Here is a 13,048-nt window from a genome sequence, read left to right as displayed (position 1 = left end):
GCTAATGTAGCGTTTCAAAAGGAGTAGGTTTACACAAACAAATTGAAAATAATTGTATAACCTAGATAAGGCTGTATCTAAAAAGCAACTGTGTTCACATTCACAGACAGCCAGCTAAACTGATTACCTCCTTCATTTGTACCTGATGGGTGTTTATGGCTACTACAATACTGTACAGAAAGTGTTCACGTTGAAATATGTTTTACATTAGAAGAGGCGTCAGAACAGGCAAAATACAAAGCAGGGTTCACTGTAGAAATTAGTGTAAAATATCAGTGGGATTGTCTGACACAGATTATGACCAAACAAAACACACAGAATACAACATAACTTTATAAATATATTTTTATTTTGTTATTACAGGAATTAACAAAAGGAAACAAAATAATGATTTTGTCTATATTGTCAGTTATAAAATCCCTGTAATGAACACAATTAGCTCTCTATATAGAGTTTTGTCAGCTTTCAATTTTCCATTTATATGTTTACAGTATATACTCCCTGTCAAGATTAACAAAAACAAATACAAAAGCCAACTAGTTAACTTGACTGATTATAGCATGATTACAATGTATATACTTTTTATGTGTTGAGTTTATTTTTTACCTGTTCTGAGTACTAAAGTAAGCATTTATGATTGAGATCCTTAAACAAATAGCTAGCTAGATAGATAGATATGAGGGATGCGGACAGGACCACACTCCGTGAGGGGTCTACATCGCAACACTGAAGGAAACCTGCGCCATGTATAAAACACTGCATACTCAACAAGTGTTATTTAATCTGTAGTATTTTGTATGTCATTATATCCTGATGTAACTATCACTGACACTGTTACCTGCTCCGTTATTGAATTGTATTTTGTCATATACTTGTACATGCTAGAACCAAAGTCATTGTATTTTATCTTGCTCTTAATTGTTTTAATACTTGTACTTTGATTCATGAAATGTGTTTTTGTTTACGACTGTAAGTCACCCTGGATAAGGGCATCTGCTAATAAATAAATATTAATAACAACAATAATACAGTGCATACATAACATCTTATTGCAACCAGCAGCACTAGTTTTATACCTATTAATAACCTTTTAAAATGATGTTTTCTGGAGTACCACAGCTGTATATAACATTATATACTGCCCAGTCTCATCTAATTTATGCAAGATTATACCCATGACATCATCATCGATCAACTTGTAATATAATGTAATTTAACGTTATACTACAGTTTGACTCATTTCTTGATGAAATCACAATTATACTGACACCATATCCATTATACAGTTATGGGAGGGCTTCAGTAGCTTCACATGCAATTCTGATAATTTAGTTACTTTCTAATAAGGGTTTGGAACCTATATAGTGCCATTTTCACCAATTAAGTTGTACTTGTACTGTAGAAAGTAGAAATATATAAACAAATTAAGAACTAAGTTGTAACACCAAAAAAAAAAAAGTTCAACAAATATATGAAGTATGGTGAGCTAAGATAAGAAGGGCATTCAAATAAAAAAGATAAGAAAAATGTCAACATTATCTCCTCTAACCAGCGCTTAGTTAGGTAGTATGTAATGTGGCCATTTCTTTATGTGATGCAGTCCATGACGTGTATCTGGAGGCTGTCGATATCAGGGAGGATTTCATTACATTTAGGACATGCACGCTCCGGAATATTCATCTGCTGTTGCCAGTCTCGATTTTCAGCACCTGAAAACAAAACAGGACATGCTAAAGACATATTATGGAGCCAAATGGCAATTATGTTTCTCGTTTTAGCAGTATATGCATTGTATAGTTACATAGAAAATGGCAAAGAACACAGCTAATGAAAAGTTATTTCCATTTTCTATAAATACATCACATCAGTACTTCAGAAATCTAATGAATGAACACAATTTGAATGCACAGATTATGCACAAATTTAGACAAACATCGCCCACAAGTACAAAGTTGGTTTCAATGAGGTGGATTACTGTACTAGTTGTTCTCAACCTTTAATCAGTTCAGAATTTACAGAAAACCCATCCAATAGCTCCTGCCTTAACTATTCTTACCTCTTGCTCCTCCCTGCACATTCGGCTGTGGACTTGCCCCTCTGGAAACATGGCGAAGCTGCATCTCATTCAGCGATTGCCTGAAATAATAAGACACTTCCTATTTACAAACTGCAGGGCTAGAAATACAGCAGCACTTGTAGCAACTGGAGGAGAATGTGGATTGTTAAACAAGGACAAGTACTACTTTGAACATGTTTATTGAAAATTATATCTACCTTCCAAAAGACTCCATCTCCTCTTGCAGTTTGCAGTTCTGCTTCTTTATAAACTCCAGTTGTGCTACAATTCTCTCCTTTTCTTCATGTATCTTTTCTCGTGCTGCACGCTCAGCATAGAAATCTGAAGAGTAAATGTCAGCCTGCGGAATGGGTAAAAGATCATAGCACAGTTTCTCTCATTGTCTGTTTTCACTACAGTGATTGAGGCTCAGAGATGTAAACTGATGGTAGTTAAACGCATTCAATTATTTATTTATTTATTTATTTAGTCCTAAAAAACATCCCTGAGCTACAGTGTAATTTACAGGTAACATTCGTAACCTTGTGTGTCAGCATCTAATCCTGATGAAAGGGATTTTTTATTTTATTGTTTGTTTGAGCTTTTAAAGTGATAGTGATGTTTGTTTTTCACCAGCTTGTAAATACTGTAAATAAAAGTGTGCTGGGGTGCTTAACAATACTGGAAGTCTCCACTTGAGATTGTTGTGCTTGGAAACTAAGATTATAGTGACCCTCCTTTGGGACACCTCTGCTCTGGATTGCTCGGCGTAAAAGCGATTCTGGCTTTAGGCTTGTGAGATCGGAGGACGCTCGTACGCCCTAAGAATGTCTGTGCTGTGTGGGGACACGCTGTGGTGAGGAGAAAAAAAAAACACATAATTGGGCATTCCAAATTGGGGGGGGGGGGGGGGGGAATAAATAAAAAAAATAAATAATTGGTCACTCTAAATTAAAAAAAAAAAAAAAAAAGATTTACCTGTGGTGAATAAAAACCATATACAACAAACAATCATTCAGTATCCTCTCTCTATATTTTATAGAGAGAGAGAGAGAGAGAGAGAGAGGTCCAGATAAGCTGCGTACCTGATATTCTTACACATTAAAAAATCCTAAATATGCACTGAATTTAAATTTTGCTGCACAGCTTGTCTGTATCCCCTCCCCTAAAACTTCCACTAACAACTAACAACTACGTCTCCCAGAATACAATGTTACTAGGAAAACTCTGGCTAGCCCTGTTGTCTTTGCAGCCAAGTAAACAAATCCAAATGGAACCATCGTCAGAGGTAGCGGCTAAAAAAAAAGCTGCCTATATTAAACAAACTGTTTTATAACGTATTAATGCATTTCCTTATTTTATTTATCTGTATAGCTTGATGTCAAAGTTGTAACATGTTGACTGAGTTTAAGAATGTAATGTTTAAATATTAGTAACGTAATTAATTTTCAGTCAGTGTGATACTTCGAAAAAAATGCATTGAGCTGATAAAGAACGTTGTAGAACACACACGTGGTTGTACAGTAGTCCAAAGTAACATTGCAGTTAAAATGGAAGTCTCTTTTTTAATGCCTACCCCATTACCATTAAAGATTGTACAGTATTTATCGAGATTACTCATGACTTCAAGGTAATGTTGCATTTTACCCCCTGAAAATACATTTTACTCTCTTAAAATTAGAGGGTAAGTTACTCCCAGACCTAACTACCGTACCTAAATACAGTACATATACACCCTCAGCATACCTACTTTGCAACCATAATGTACTAATAGGTTAAGAGCTCCTTGCTTCAGACCAGCTTCAAGCTGATGCTGTAGATCATTTTTGCCAGTCTTAGCAGTCTCCTTGTCCTGTTCATTACCTGAGCCTTGAACAAAGATACAGTCTCCAGCTCCTGCTCCTGCTTAAACATCTGCTGCTTCATTTCATCAATCTTCTGCTGCTTCACTGCCAGAGCTTCCTCAGCAGCAATAAGTCTATCATTCACCTCACTCATTTCTTCTTTAGACATATTAGGCTAGGAAAAACACAGATTATAGTCAAAAACCTAGCAATATAACAAAAATTTAATTATTTAATTAATTTCTTCTTAGCATATTAATTTCTTAGCATATGCCCTTATCCAGGGCATCTTACAATTGTTACAAGATATCACATTATTTTTTACACATTATTTTTACATACAATTACCCATTTGTACAGTTGTGCTCTTACTGGAGCAATCTAGGTAAAGTACCTTGCTCAAGGGTACAGCAGCAGTGTCCCCCATCTGGGAATGAACCCACAACCCTTCGGTCAGATGTCCAGAGCCCTAACCACTACTCCACACTGCTGCCCCACATAGCTTTAAGAGAATATCTAGCATTAGGTCTTTGTCTTCTGGAAACCAAGAAGTCACATGACCACAATATGGAAGCTATGTTATGTCACAGGTCAAAGTGTATTCTTTGTTTTGAGTATGGGCACCTCAAATAGTTAGAATGAACAGTTTAGATAGTAGGGGACTGACAGAAACACAAGCTACCATCACAGGGATGCTTAATTAATACTTGAGCTTTAAGTTGGACAATCTTATTGCATCCATTGTTGTTCTGTACCTTCATTTCCTCTGTTGCTTTCACCATTGCTGTATAATCTTCAAACAGCTTGGCATATGCATCCTGTAACTGAATCAGTTTCCTCCTGTTCAGGAATAAAAACGGTTTTATTTGCATCAAGTGTCATTTCCATTTTTCATGTTTATGGTTGTCAGGTATTTAACATTTTATTGTGGATGCAACCTACTTCTCATCCTCTGTTTTCATCTGTTCCATTTTACTCATTGACTGCAAGCTGTCCACCTGAAGCTTCAGTGTTTCATTCTGATACTGAACCTCCTGCTGTTTGACAAGTTGTGCACGAAGGGTAGAAAGATCTTGCTCCAAATCATGACACCTAACAAGAGATCATAAAATATAGAATGTGCTACAAACCATTTCACAATTAAGGAATTAAGTTGTACGTTACTAAAAAAGTAGTTATTCTTGTGACCATGGAATAAATCAAAATTGTCTATATAGACGTAATATCTAAAGAGACGGTGGAAACTACTTTTAAAACTGTAACTTGCCTGGCTTGCAGGCTCTTCTTCATTCCTTCAGCCTCATCCAGTTTGGACTGTGCCTCTTGTAGGTCTTCAAACAATGACATCACCTGTGACTTTAAATTCTCCACCTCAAAAGCAGGCTGCAAAAATGTGAAAACATTATTTATAGGACGGCGCTACAAAGCCTAAATTGCACAACCATGGTGATAAAGTCCAACCAGGATATATGCATTTGCTTTAAACATGTATTATTTTCCAGAGCACATTAGACAGCACTTACTGGCAGGCTCTGAGACTTTAAACAGTGTGTAGCTAACAGTGACTATACCTGGTATTTAGAACCACATCTGGCTGTAAATATTCTTATTAGTTGCAGCTGGCTTTGGTCCTGAATGACCACACATAGCACAATGACACATAGCAATAATACACGTAGCCCAATGACACATAGCAATAATACACAGGGTTGTATTAATTAATACATACATATCAACATTTGAATTACCTTGATGGTAGGTACTGTAGTAGGACCGTTTACCAATGTTTATATATATATATATATATATATATATATATATATATATATATATATATATATATGCAAAACATATAAATGCCTTCACACTTACGACATCATGCTGAGTCTCTGCAGTAATTTCACATGTGGTTGTAGCCTCCACTTCCATTGGTACTGATGAGGGCTTCTCATCAACTATCACTTCTGTCTGAGTCCCACTCTCAGCAACATTTAATTTTCTTTTTTCTAGATCTGACATTCTAGTAAGAAAAAGAGCATTGATCAGCTGGCTTCTCAATGAACATGGCTTGTTCTCATTTTTTTTTGTGCTTGTAATCACTAAAAGAAACCCATTGAAACAACCAGAAACACATTAGAAGCCCTGTTTTAAAACCTGCAACAATGTGCCACCTCTTTTAAAAACATCTTCTGCTGGTAACGCATCGACCCTTTACTGTACAGAGATCTAATATTCCAATAAGGCCTGTACCTTTCTTTTACAGCCCGGAGCTCAAGTTCAAGCTTCTCCACCTTCTGAGTCTCCAGTCGCAGGGACTGAAGCAGTTGGCTAACTGTTAATTCTTCAGACTCCAAACGGGTATTTGATTCATCAAAACACTTCTGCCGACTTGAAAAAAATGAATTTACAATTTAACTATGTAAAGATTTGGGTATATCTGGCCACAATCCATTATGTTAAACAAAATATACTGTGATATTTAAAAAAAAAAAGATCCTAAATATATCCAAATATATAGATCAAATTATACATTTTCCAAAAAGGCAACAATCTGTATGTTGCACTTTATCATTATTGAATATTTCATTTCAGTCCACAGAATAACATTTAAAATTCTACAAAAGGGCCTATATTTCTAAACAATTACTGAGCTACACTAAATTAGTTTAGCCAGCACACAAGCCTTTGACATTGGAATAGTCATTAACAGACATGGGTTGCTGGTAAACTATCACCTGCTCCAGTGCCTAGCCACTGCTGCTACGAGCCAATGTTATTTGAGTAAAAACAAGTGCATCAAACAACTTGGAACACAGGACTTACATATAAGCAGCAGAGAGGTCTGCAGGCTTGTTTTGCAAATCTTTAGTCAATTTCAACTCTCCCTCCTGCTGAATTAACAAAAATATATATTGACAATCAACTTTGCATATATAGCAATTGAATTTCGAAAGATAGGACTCAAAAGAAGCAATTTTAGAAATGCAAGCAATTACATTTAACTTCCTGAAAGCATCAGGAACATCAGATTGAAAGATTAAACTCTTCAAAATTGAACAGTCTGGGTAACACAGTGCTATTGTTTTCCACAGAACACAGCTGTAAAAACATCGTCTCAGACTCATGATTACATTTGTTTTTAGAATTAAAATGTCTTTTTTAGTTTTCTTCTTGTTAAATGGGGTTTATTTACCAGAAATAGTTACACCTGGAGTTGTTACAGTTGTTTTAAAACCAATAGCAGAACTGTATGCAATCTGAGGTTAAACCAGAAACTGCACAACCAAAAATGCTCAAGGACCTTTTGCTTTCACTTACTGCAATCCTGATTTCGATAAAGGAATCCTCAGGTGAGTCACTTCGTTGTTTTAACTGTAGCTCTGAGTTCATTGCTACCAGGTCACATTTCTCAGCCTGCAGGCGAGAGATCATAGCCTTTAGCTGCTCCACTTCCAGGCTATGATCCACAATACCCTGGAATTTAAAAAACAATACACAAATAAATAAATTAAACATTCTTAATAATTTTAATTCCTAGCATTGGGGGGAAAAAACATGTTCGAGGCACTGAGATATGTAATATACCATCAAACCAAAGCTCACAAATGTTCCTGAACTTTCACGTCTTGCTGAAATATATACAATAGTTATTTTTTTAGTAAAGGTGGTATGTGAATATTTTTTTTAATCGTTTATTAAAATCTGGTCAATCCCTGAAAATACTTTTTAAAATTTAGTTTCTTTCTTTGTTATGGTTTTTGTTTTTTTTTCGCCAGTCTAAAACATGGTCATGTGACAATGTTTTTAGCAACACATTGTACGGCACCTTATGACTTAATGCTCTCTACTGGGAATACACACATAAAGTTTTATTGAAGACTACTGTAAAACAAACACGCCACACCTGAGAAGTCTCAGGTCTGTTCCCTTCTAACATCTGGATTTTCTTTATCTGCTCTTCATTGCGTTTGGTGAGGGCTGCCACACGTCCCTTGGCTTCTTGTAGTTTATCCTCCAGAAAATCACGCTTCTCCTTCTGCTTCTCCTTCCAAGAAGCAAGGTCCTCAAAGCGCTCCCTCATGGATGTATTGGTGTGCTTGAGAGCTTCTGTTTCAGATCATAATTATATGCAAGTAATGTTAAATCCAAAAACAACATAAGAAAGTAATATTAATACTGTATAAAGTCTCTGTAAGATCTCTTTATAAAATGCCTGTTTTTCATTTAATGTCTACTAAGTACAAAAAAATACAATTTGCTGTTAAATAAAGGTCAACATCTCCAACACTGACTTAAAGTCAAGTGGTCTGTTGAGCAACCACCTAAAAACAGCATCACCCTTAATTTTGGGGGGTTATCTTCTGTGTAATGAATGGTGACTAGATGTTATATTTAAGCTTTCAGAAATCAACTAAACAAATTATTTTTTGCCTGTATAACATTATTGTATAAGGCTATCCTTTTCTTTGCTAAAAAAAGACCTCACCTTTGAGGTCTCTGTTCTCCTTGATGAGAATGTTCATTTGTTGTAGAGTCTCTTCCAAGGTGCTCCTAAGCGGAGCTGCATGAGTCAGATCCCCCTGCCCATTCTCTCGTTGCATCTCCCCATTCATCATCAGAGTATTGGAAGTCATTATTTTACAGGTTCTTAAATCTACAAAACATTGCAAACATTTAACAAACAATAAAAAAGAGAACTTAATGTTGAATGAGTAAAATTGAAATATACGTGAATTATTAAACATTTGCATGCCATCCTTGCTGGTAGTGTTTCCTTTGACTGCTGTATCAAAGCAAATAAAATTACTAGGTGTTTTTGTTTTACACAGTTAAGATGTAACCCTCACCGTATTTACCTGGTTAAATACAAATGATCTAATCTGCAAAAATTCCTTCTATCCCATAAAGCACTGCCTTAGCAAATAAACAGCTCTTTTGAAATTAATAACAATGACATTTTCATAGATTAAACAGCATGAATTAAGGGCTTTGCCCACTAGATCAGTTCCCTCATGCTTTAACATCGTAATTGTGATGCGTCAATTAATTTAACAAGCATGTACATTCCCTATTGCACCTTGCACACAGAGTCCGTTGAGACCAATGTAATCACTTGGGAAGACATGTGGTTTCTTGCAGTTCCCTGAACAAAATCGAAAAACTAATTTTGTGTGTCACCAAACAAAAATTACTTTATGATAAATCCAAGTAAGATTACAAAGACTTTGAAAAAAAAACGAACATGGAAAGGCATTGCCGTGGACTTGGGCATGAATGATATGTATTATACAACATGAAATTATGAACTGATAGCATACATAAACACGTGGACTTTGTGCAAAATTATTACAAGCATATACTTTTTATTTCAATTGTAGTCGAGGAAGTAAAGAAATAATGGCCTAACCTGCGCTGCACGACACATAGAGAAAGAAGCGTGACAGGGCAAGAGCGGTCAGGGCTTAACAGTCAGAAAAGAGGGGCAGTACATGAAAGTGATGGAATTCCTGGCTCCATACACAGAGAGTAGAAGGTCATTATGGTAAAGTATTTTCGGTAGCTCATTGCTAGCTTCCCAACTTTTAGATATGTTGTTGAAGCTGCTTGATGAGATTCTGGGATCAATAAGCTACTAACAACCAAACGAGCAAGATGGGCCGAATGGCCTCCTCTCGTTTGTAAACTTTCCTATGTTCTTATTACAGGAGTGAGTTTTAAATAAAATATTGGCCATATGGTTTCTGATACTATGACAACTGTATGCAGTTGCGTAATATCTTTTTTTTTTCTTTTTATATATATATATATATATTTATGTATTGCATAACAACATTATTGTAGACCTAGTAGAAACGTAATAATTAGCAAACGTTTTAACTTCCATCTCAGTGCACTGTGGCGGACCAGCACGGTAATTGTTTGTTTTTCGTCCATTGTTTTGTTTGTCTATTTATTTTGGACTAAAGTGCCGTGTGCTGTTTTTGTATACGTCTTTTATTTATTTCATTCAATAAAACACTGAGCGCAGCCATTGCGTTTAAGTTTCAACCCCAGTACTGCCTGTCTGTGTGTTCCTTCCGGGTATGTGACGTCATCCACTAGCCATCTTGTCACATGCACTAAAGAATAAAGTGGTTTTTGATCAGCGTTTGCTTATTGTACTACATTTAACATTTTTTTTGTATTCAAAGTTGCGTAAGAATTAACAACATAATTGTATTTTTTTTATTAAAATACTGAAACTAGCTACAAAACCTCCACTGCACATCAGCGCTCTGATGTATGATATTAACGCATCTAGTGTGTAATGGATTGACGCGACTTTTTCGGATGATAAAGACGGAACGGATCCAGTGGGTAACAGCCTTAAGAATTGACAACTAAATAAAATAAACATTTACAAAAAGGGGTAAAAGCTCAGGTTATGAACATTTTAGTTTAAACACTTTTATTAAGCAATAGTGTACTGGTATATCCCCTGGGGAATAGCAAGAAATACTATTAAACTCTCTGGGCGCGTATCTCCGTGAAATTCGTGAATTAACAATTCCAATTATACGACTGCTATGATCGTTTGAAGTCAGAATATGACGTCACATCTGGCTAGGCCTGCAATAATATGTAGTTGAGTGTTTTGTCAGTTAAACTCACACAGACAGATATGAATTAAACGATTTGTCTATCTAATTAGAAGTCGGCGTGAAACTGTTAATTTTATTATTTGCATCATTTAATCTTGACTTGCTTTTCATTTTTTTTAGCTTTCACTTTCAGTTCACTTCTCGAAAGCAACATCAGTCACGACCATGTTTGTATTTATAACTCCATCCAGTTACAAAAATAAATAAATAAATTGCTCGATTAAACAACAACACACAGCTAACATTTGTAATACTAACGTACGTAGTTTTATTTCTTACCAGATCAGGTACAAACTGAATTCACTGCAAGCATGCTGCGTATGCATATACTTACTCCTTATTTCCTATCTGTCTTTTTCCAGTCTTGATCTGATGTCTAGTTAAGATACTGAGTAAAATGAATCATTATACTGAGATACTGTCGCTGTCCTTCTTTGGGAACACTAACACATGCAGTTCCTTTATGATTTTTTTTCTTGCTAGGACTAATGTTCTCCTCGCTCAGCTGACAATGACGTCACTGATGTAGTTGCGTTCAGGTTTTGCCTTGCATTTTCAGGGAATTCCCCGCCAGTCTTGCGCATGTTCTTATTTTGGATAACATTGGCTGTCTTTATAGCTATTTTAATTTCCAATCAGTTTATTACACTAAATACTTTATTACTATATTATTAACTAACAATAGTGTTTTTTTAATTTTTTTAATGGTAATGCGCTTTGTCCTAACTAAAATAGCAATGTTACTTTTGCAGAATAAATAACAAAAATATATTGCTACGTATAAATATATTTATTTCTAATAACTGTATTTATTTACACACTTCTAAACGTTTTCACAGTGGTCATTTCTAAAAGCACTTTTCTTAAGAAATTAAACTTTTTCAGTGGTTAATAAAGACATGGTAGGAAGTAATTCTGGAAAAGAACAAAAGAGAGCACATAATATGAACAAGTAAGTTAACAATCACAAGTACATAGATATAAAATGTAGTTTGTAAACGTATCAAGTTAATCTAGTATCACTTTATAAAACGTTAAAAAGTTTTGGATATGTAGCCTATTCTATAAACGAACCCGTACTGTAGGACAGGTGATAAGACATACAATTGCAGATTTACTGTCGTGCACACAGTTTAGTGATCCATTGCCATACCAAATAGTATCAGCAGGTGGTGCTGTTCTCCCTTAAAATAAGTCTATACAACTAAATTAATTGAACTGCATTCCAGTAAAGGTTAGCATCAAACAACCAGTGCCAGAAGGTTTTTTCCGGCATCACCCACCATTCAAGCCAGCTTCGCTGTCAGAAAATCACGCTTGAATAGAGCTATTCATGAAAATAAGGAGATTGTCAGTTTCTGCATCTTCCCAATTAGTACATACTAATTAAAAGGGTTACCCCCTTGGAAACGAATTGCTGTGATTGGAAATGTGACATTTTCTAGTTCAAAATAGATGTTGGTGCCTATTGTACAAACATGACATGCTTACCTGAACTAAATAAGCACCACGTAGTAAATAGTTGTCCCATCATAGCCTATTCAAAAAGAAACACATGTTAATATTGGGTGTTTTTTTTTCTTATAAAGTGTAGCCTATATTTTTGTTAGTAGGTACACTGTAATGTTTATTCTCTTGTGTCTTTACAGTTACAACACATTCCCCTTCAATTATGTGTATTGTTTGAATAATAGGCTATTCTTAAAATTACAATTATCCTGTTGTCCAGCTTTTCAAACATTACCAATAAACTGCTTCATGAAACCATATTCACCCACTGTTAAACTATTTATTGCTCTGGACAGTAACATTATTAAAGAACGAAACCATCAAAGCAATACAACTACAAGTGGAGGTAAAAAATAGCAAGAACCGTTCTGCCACCATGGAATAGGTAGTTAAAGAAAAAAAAAAGATAACTGTAATTTCGTTCAAAGACATTCATCTAACAAAAGCTACAGTATGAAGTCCGACTTTTTAACTAAACATGAAACTATAAGCACCGAAAGTGAGCTATTGGCTGCTCCCATTAGAGTGCTCTCTCTCTGATTGGCTTTTCTAAACAACTTTGGAGATTCCTGCTCTGAAAACTTTTGACTGGATTGAGGAATGTCTCAGAGCGACTCCTTCAATCTCCCGCGAGGGGACCTGTGATCTCTGCGCTATATCAAGTACTGTGGACGGGCTTTAGATGGGTTTTTTAAAACCGTGGCCCATAGAGAGTATGATTGTTCTTATTTACATCTTATTTTGACGCTACGGGATTTTTTTTTATTATTATTCAAAAAAACTTGGAGGCAATATACCAGCAGAAATTCAAAATATCTTTCCGTTTCGATCCACAGTGGGAGACAAGGATTTGTGTTACAGGTTAGAAATGACATGGAATGAAATTCTTTCGATTTGAAATACCTTACCTAAAATGAGTGAGAGTTACGATTGACAGCACTTGACGTCAACCCCTAATGCTGCATTCAAAGTGAGAGAAACAACCTGCTAAAACCAAG

General features: G+C 35.5%; 1 protein-coding gene across 3 annotated transcripts; it reads right to left on the bottom strand.

The window, feature by feature from the left end:
* Positions 1 to 327: 327 nt before the first annotated feature.
* On the bottom strand, positions 328 to 12,091 carry LOC117419464 (optineurin-like). Of its 3 annotated transcripts, none has more exons than XM_058986003.1 (14): positions 12,033 to 12,091; positions 8,387 to 8,554; positions 7,805 to 8,007; positions 7,219 to 7,374; positions 6,724 to 6,788; positions 6,151 to 6,288; positions 5,773 to 5,920; positions 5,168 to 5,283; positions 4,843 to 4,992; positions 4,656 to 4,740; positions 3,920 to 4,075; positions 2,275 to 2,417; positions 2,057 to 2,136; positions 328 to 1,709 (listed from the first exon to the last, which is right to left on the bottom strand). In XM_058986003.1, exons 1-14 carry the CDS (start codon positions 12,073 to 12,075, stop codon positions 1,588 to 1,590), a joined length of 1,773 nt encoding a protein of 590 aa, XP_058841986.1. In that variant the 5' UTR covers positions 12,076 to 12,091; the 3' UTR covers positions 328 to 1,587. The 3 variants fall into 3 exon arrangements, with proteins under 3 accessions (XP_058841986.1, XP_058841985.1, XP_033888116.2); XM_058986002.1 differs by having other exon boundaries at positions 6,724 to 6,791; positions 12,033 to 12,087; XM_034032225.3 differs by lacking the exon at positions 12,033 to 12,091 and adding an exon at positions 10,876 to 11,068 and having other exon boundaries at positions 6,724 to 6,791.
* Positions 12,092 to 13,048: the final 957 nt, after the last annotated feature.

This window comes from Acipenser ruthenus, chromosome 14 (genome assembly GCF_902713425.1).
Source record: "Acipenser ruthenus chromosome 14, fAciRut3.2 maternal haplotype, whole genome shotgun sequence".
NCBI lineage: Eukaryota > Metazoa > Chordata > Actinopteri > Acipenseriformes > Acipenseridae > Acipenser > Acipenser ruthenus.
Note: the sequence above shows the minus strand (reverse complement) of the source record. Positions and strands in the feature narration are given on the sequence as shown.

What these genes read in the sequence shown, in the direction of transcription:
- LOC117419464 (XM_058986002.1), bottom strand. Translation starts at nt 12,075, where the DNA reads ATGATGGGACAACTATTTACTACGTGGTGCTTATTTAGTTCAG. An exon ending in ACAGACCTGAGACTTCTCAG is followed by an intron (nt 7,375 to 7,804) that starts GTGTGGCGTGTT and finishes TTTAAATTCCAG; the next exon opens with GGTATTGTGGATCATAGCCT. An exon ending in GAGATGGAGTCTTTTGGAAG is followed by an intron (nt 2,137 to 2,274) that starts GTAGATATAATT and finishes TTATTATTTCAG; the next exon opens with GCAATCGCTGAATGAGATGC.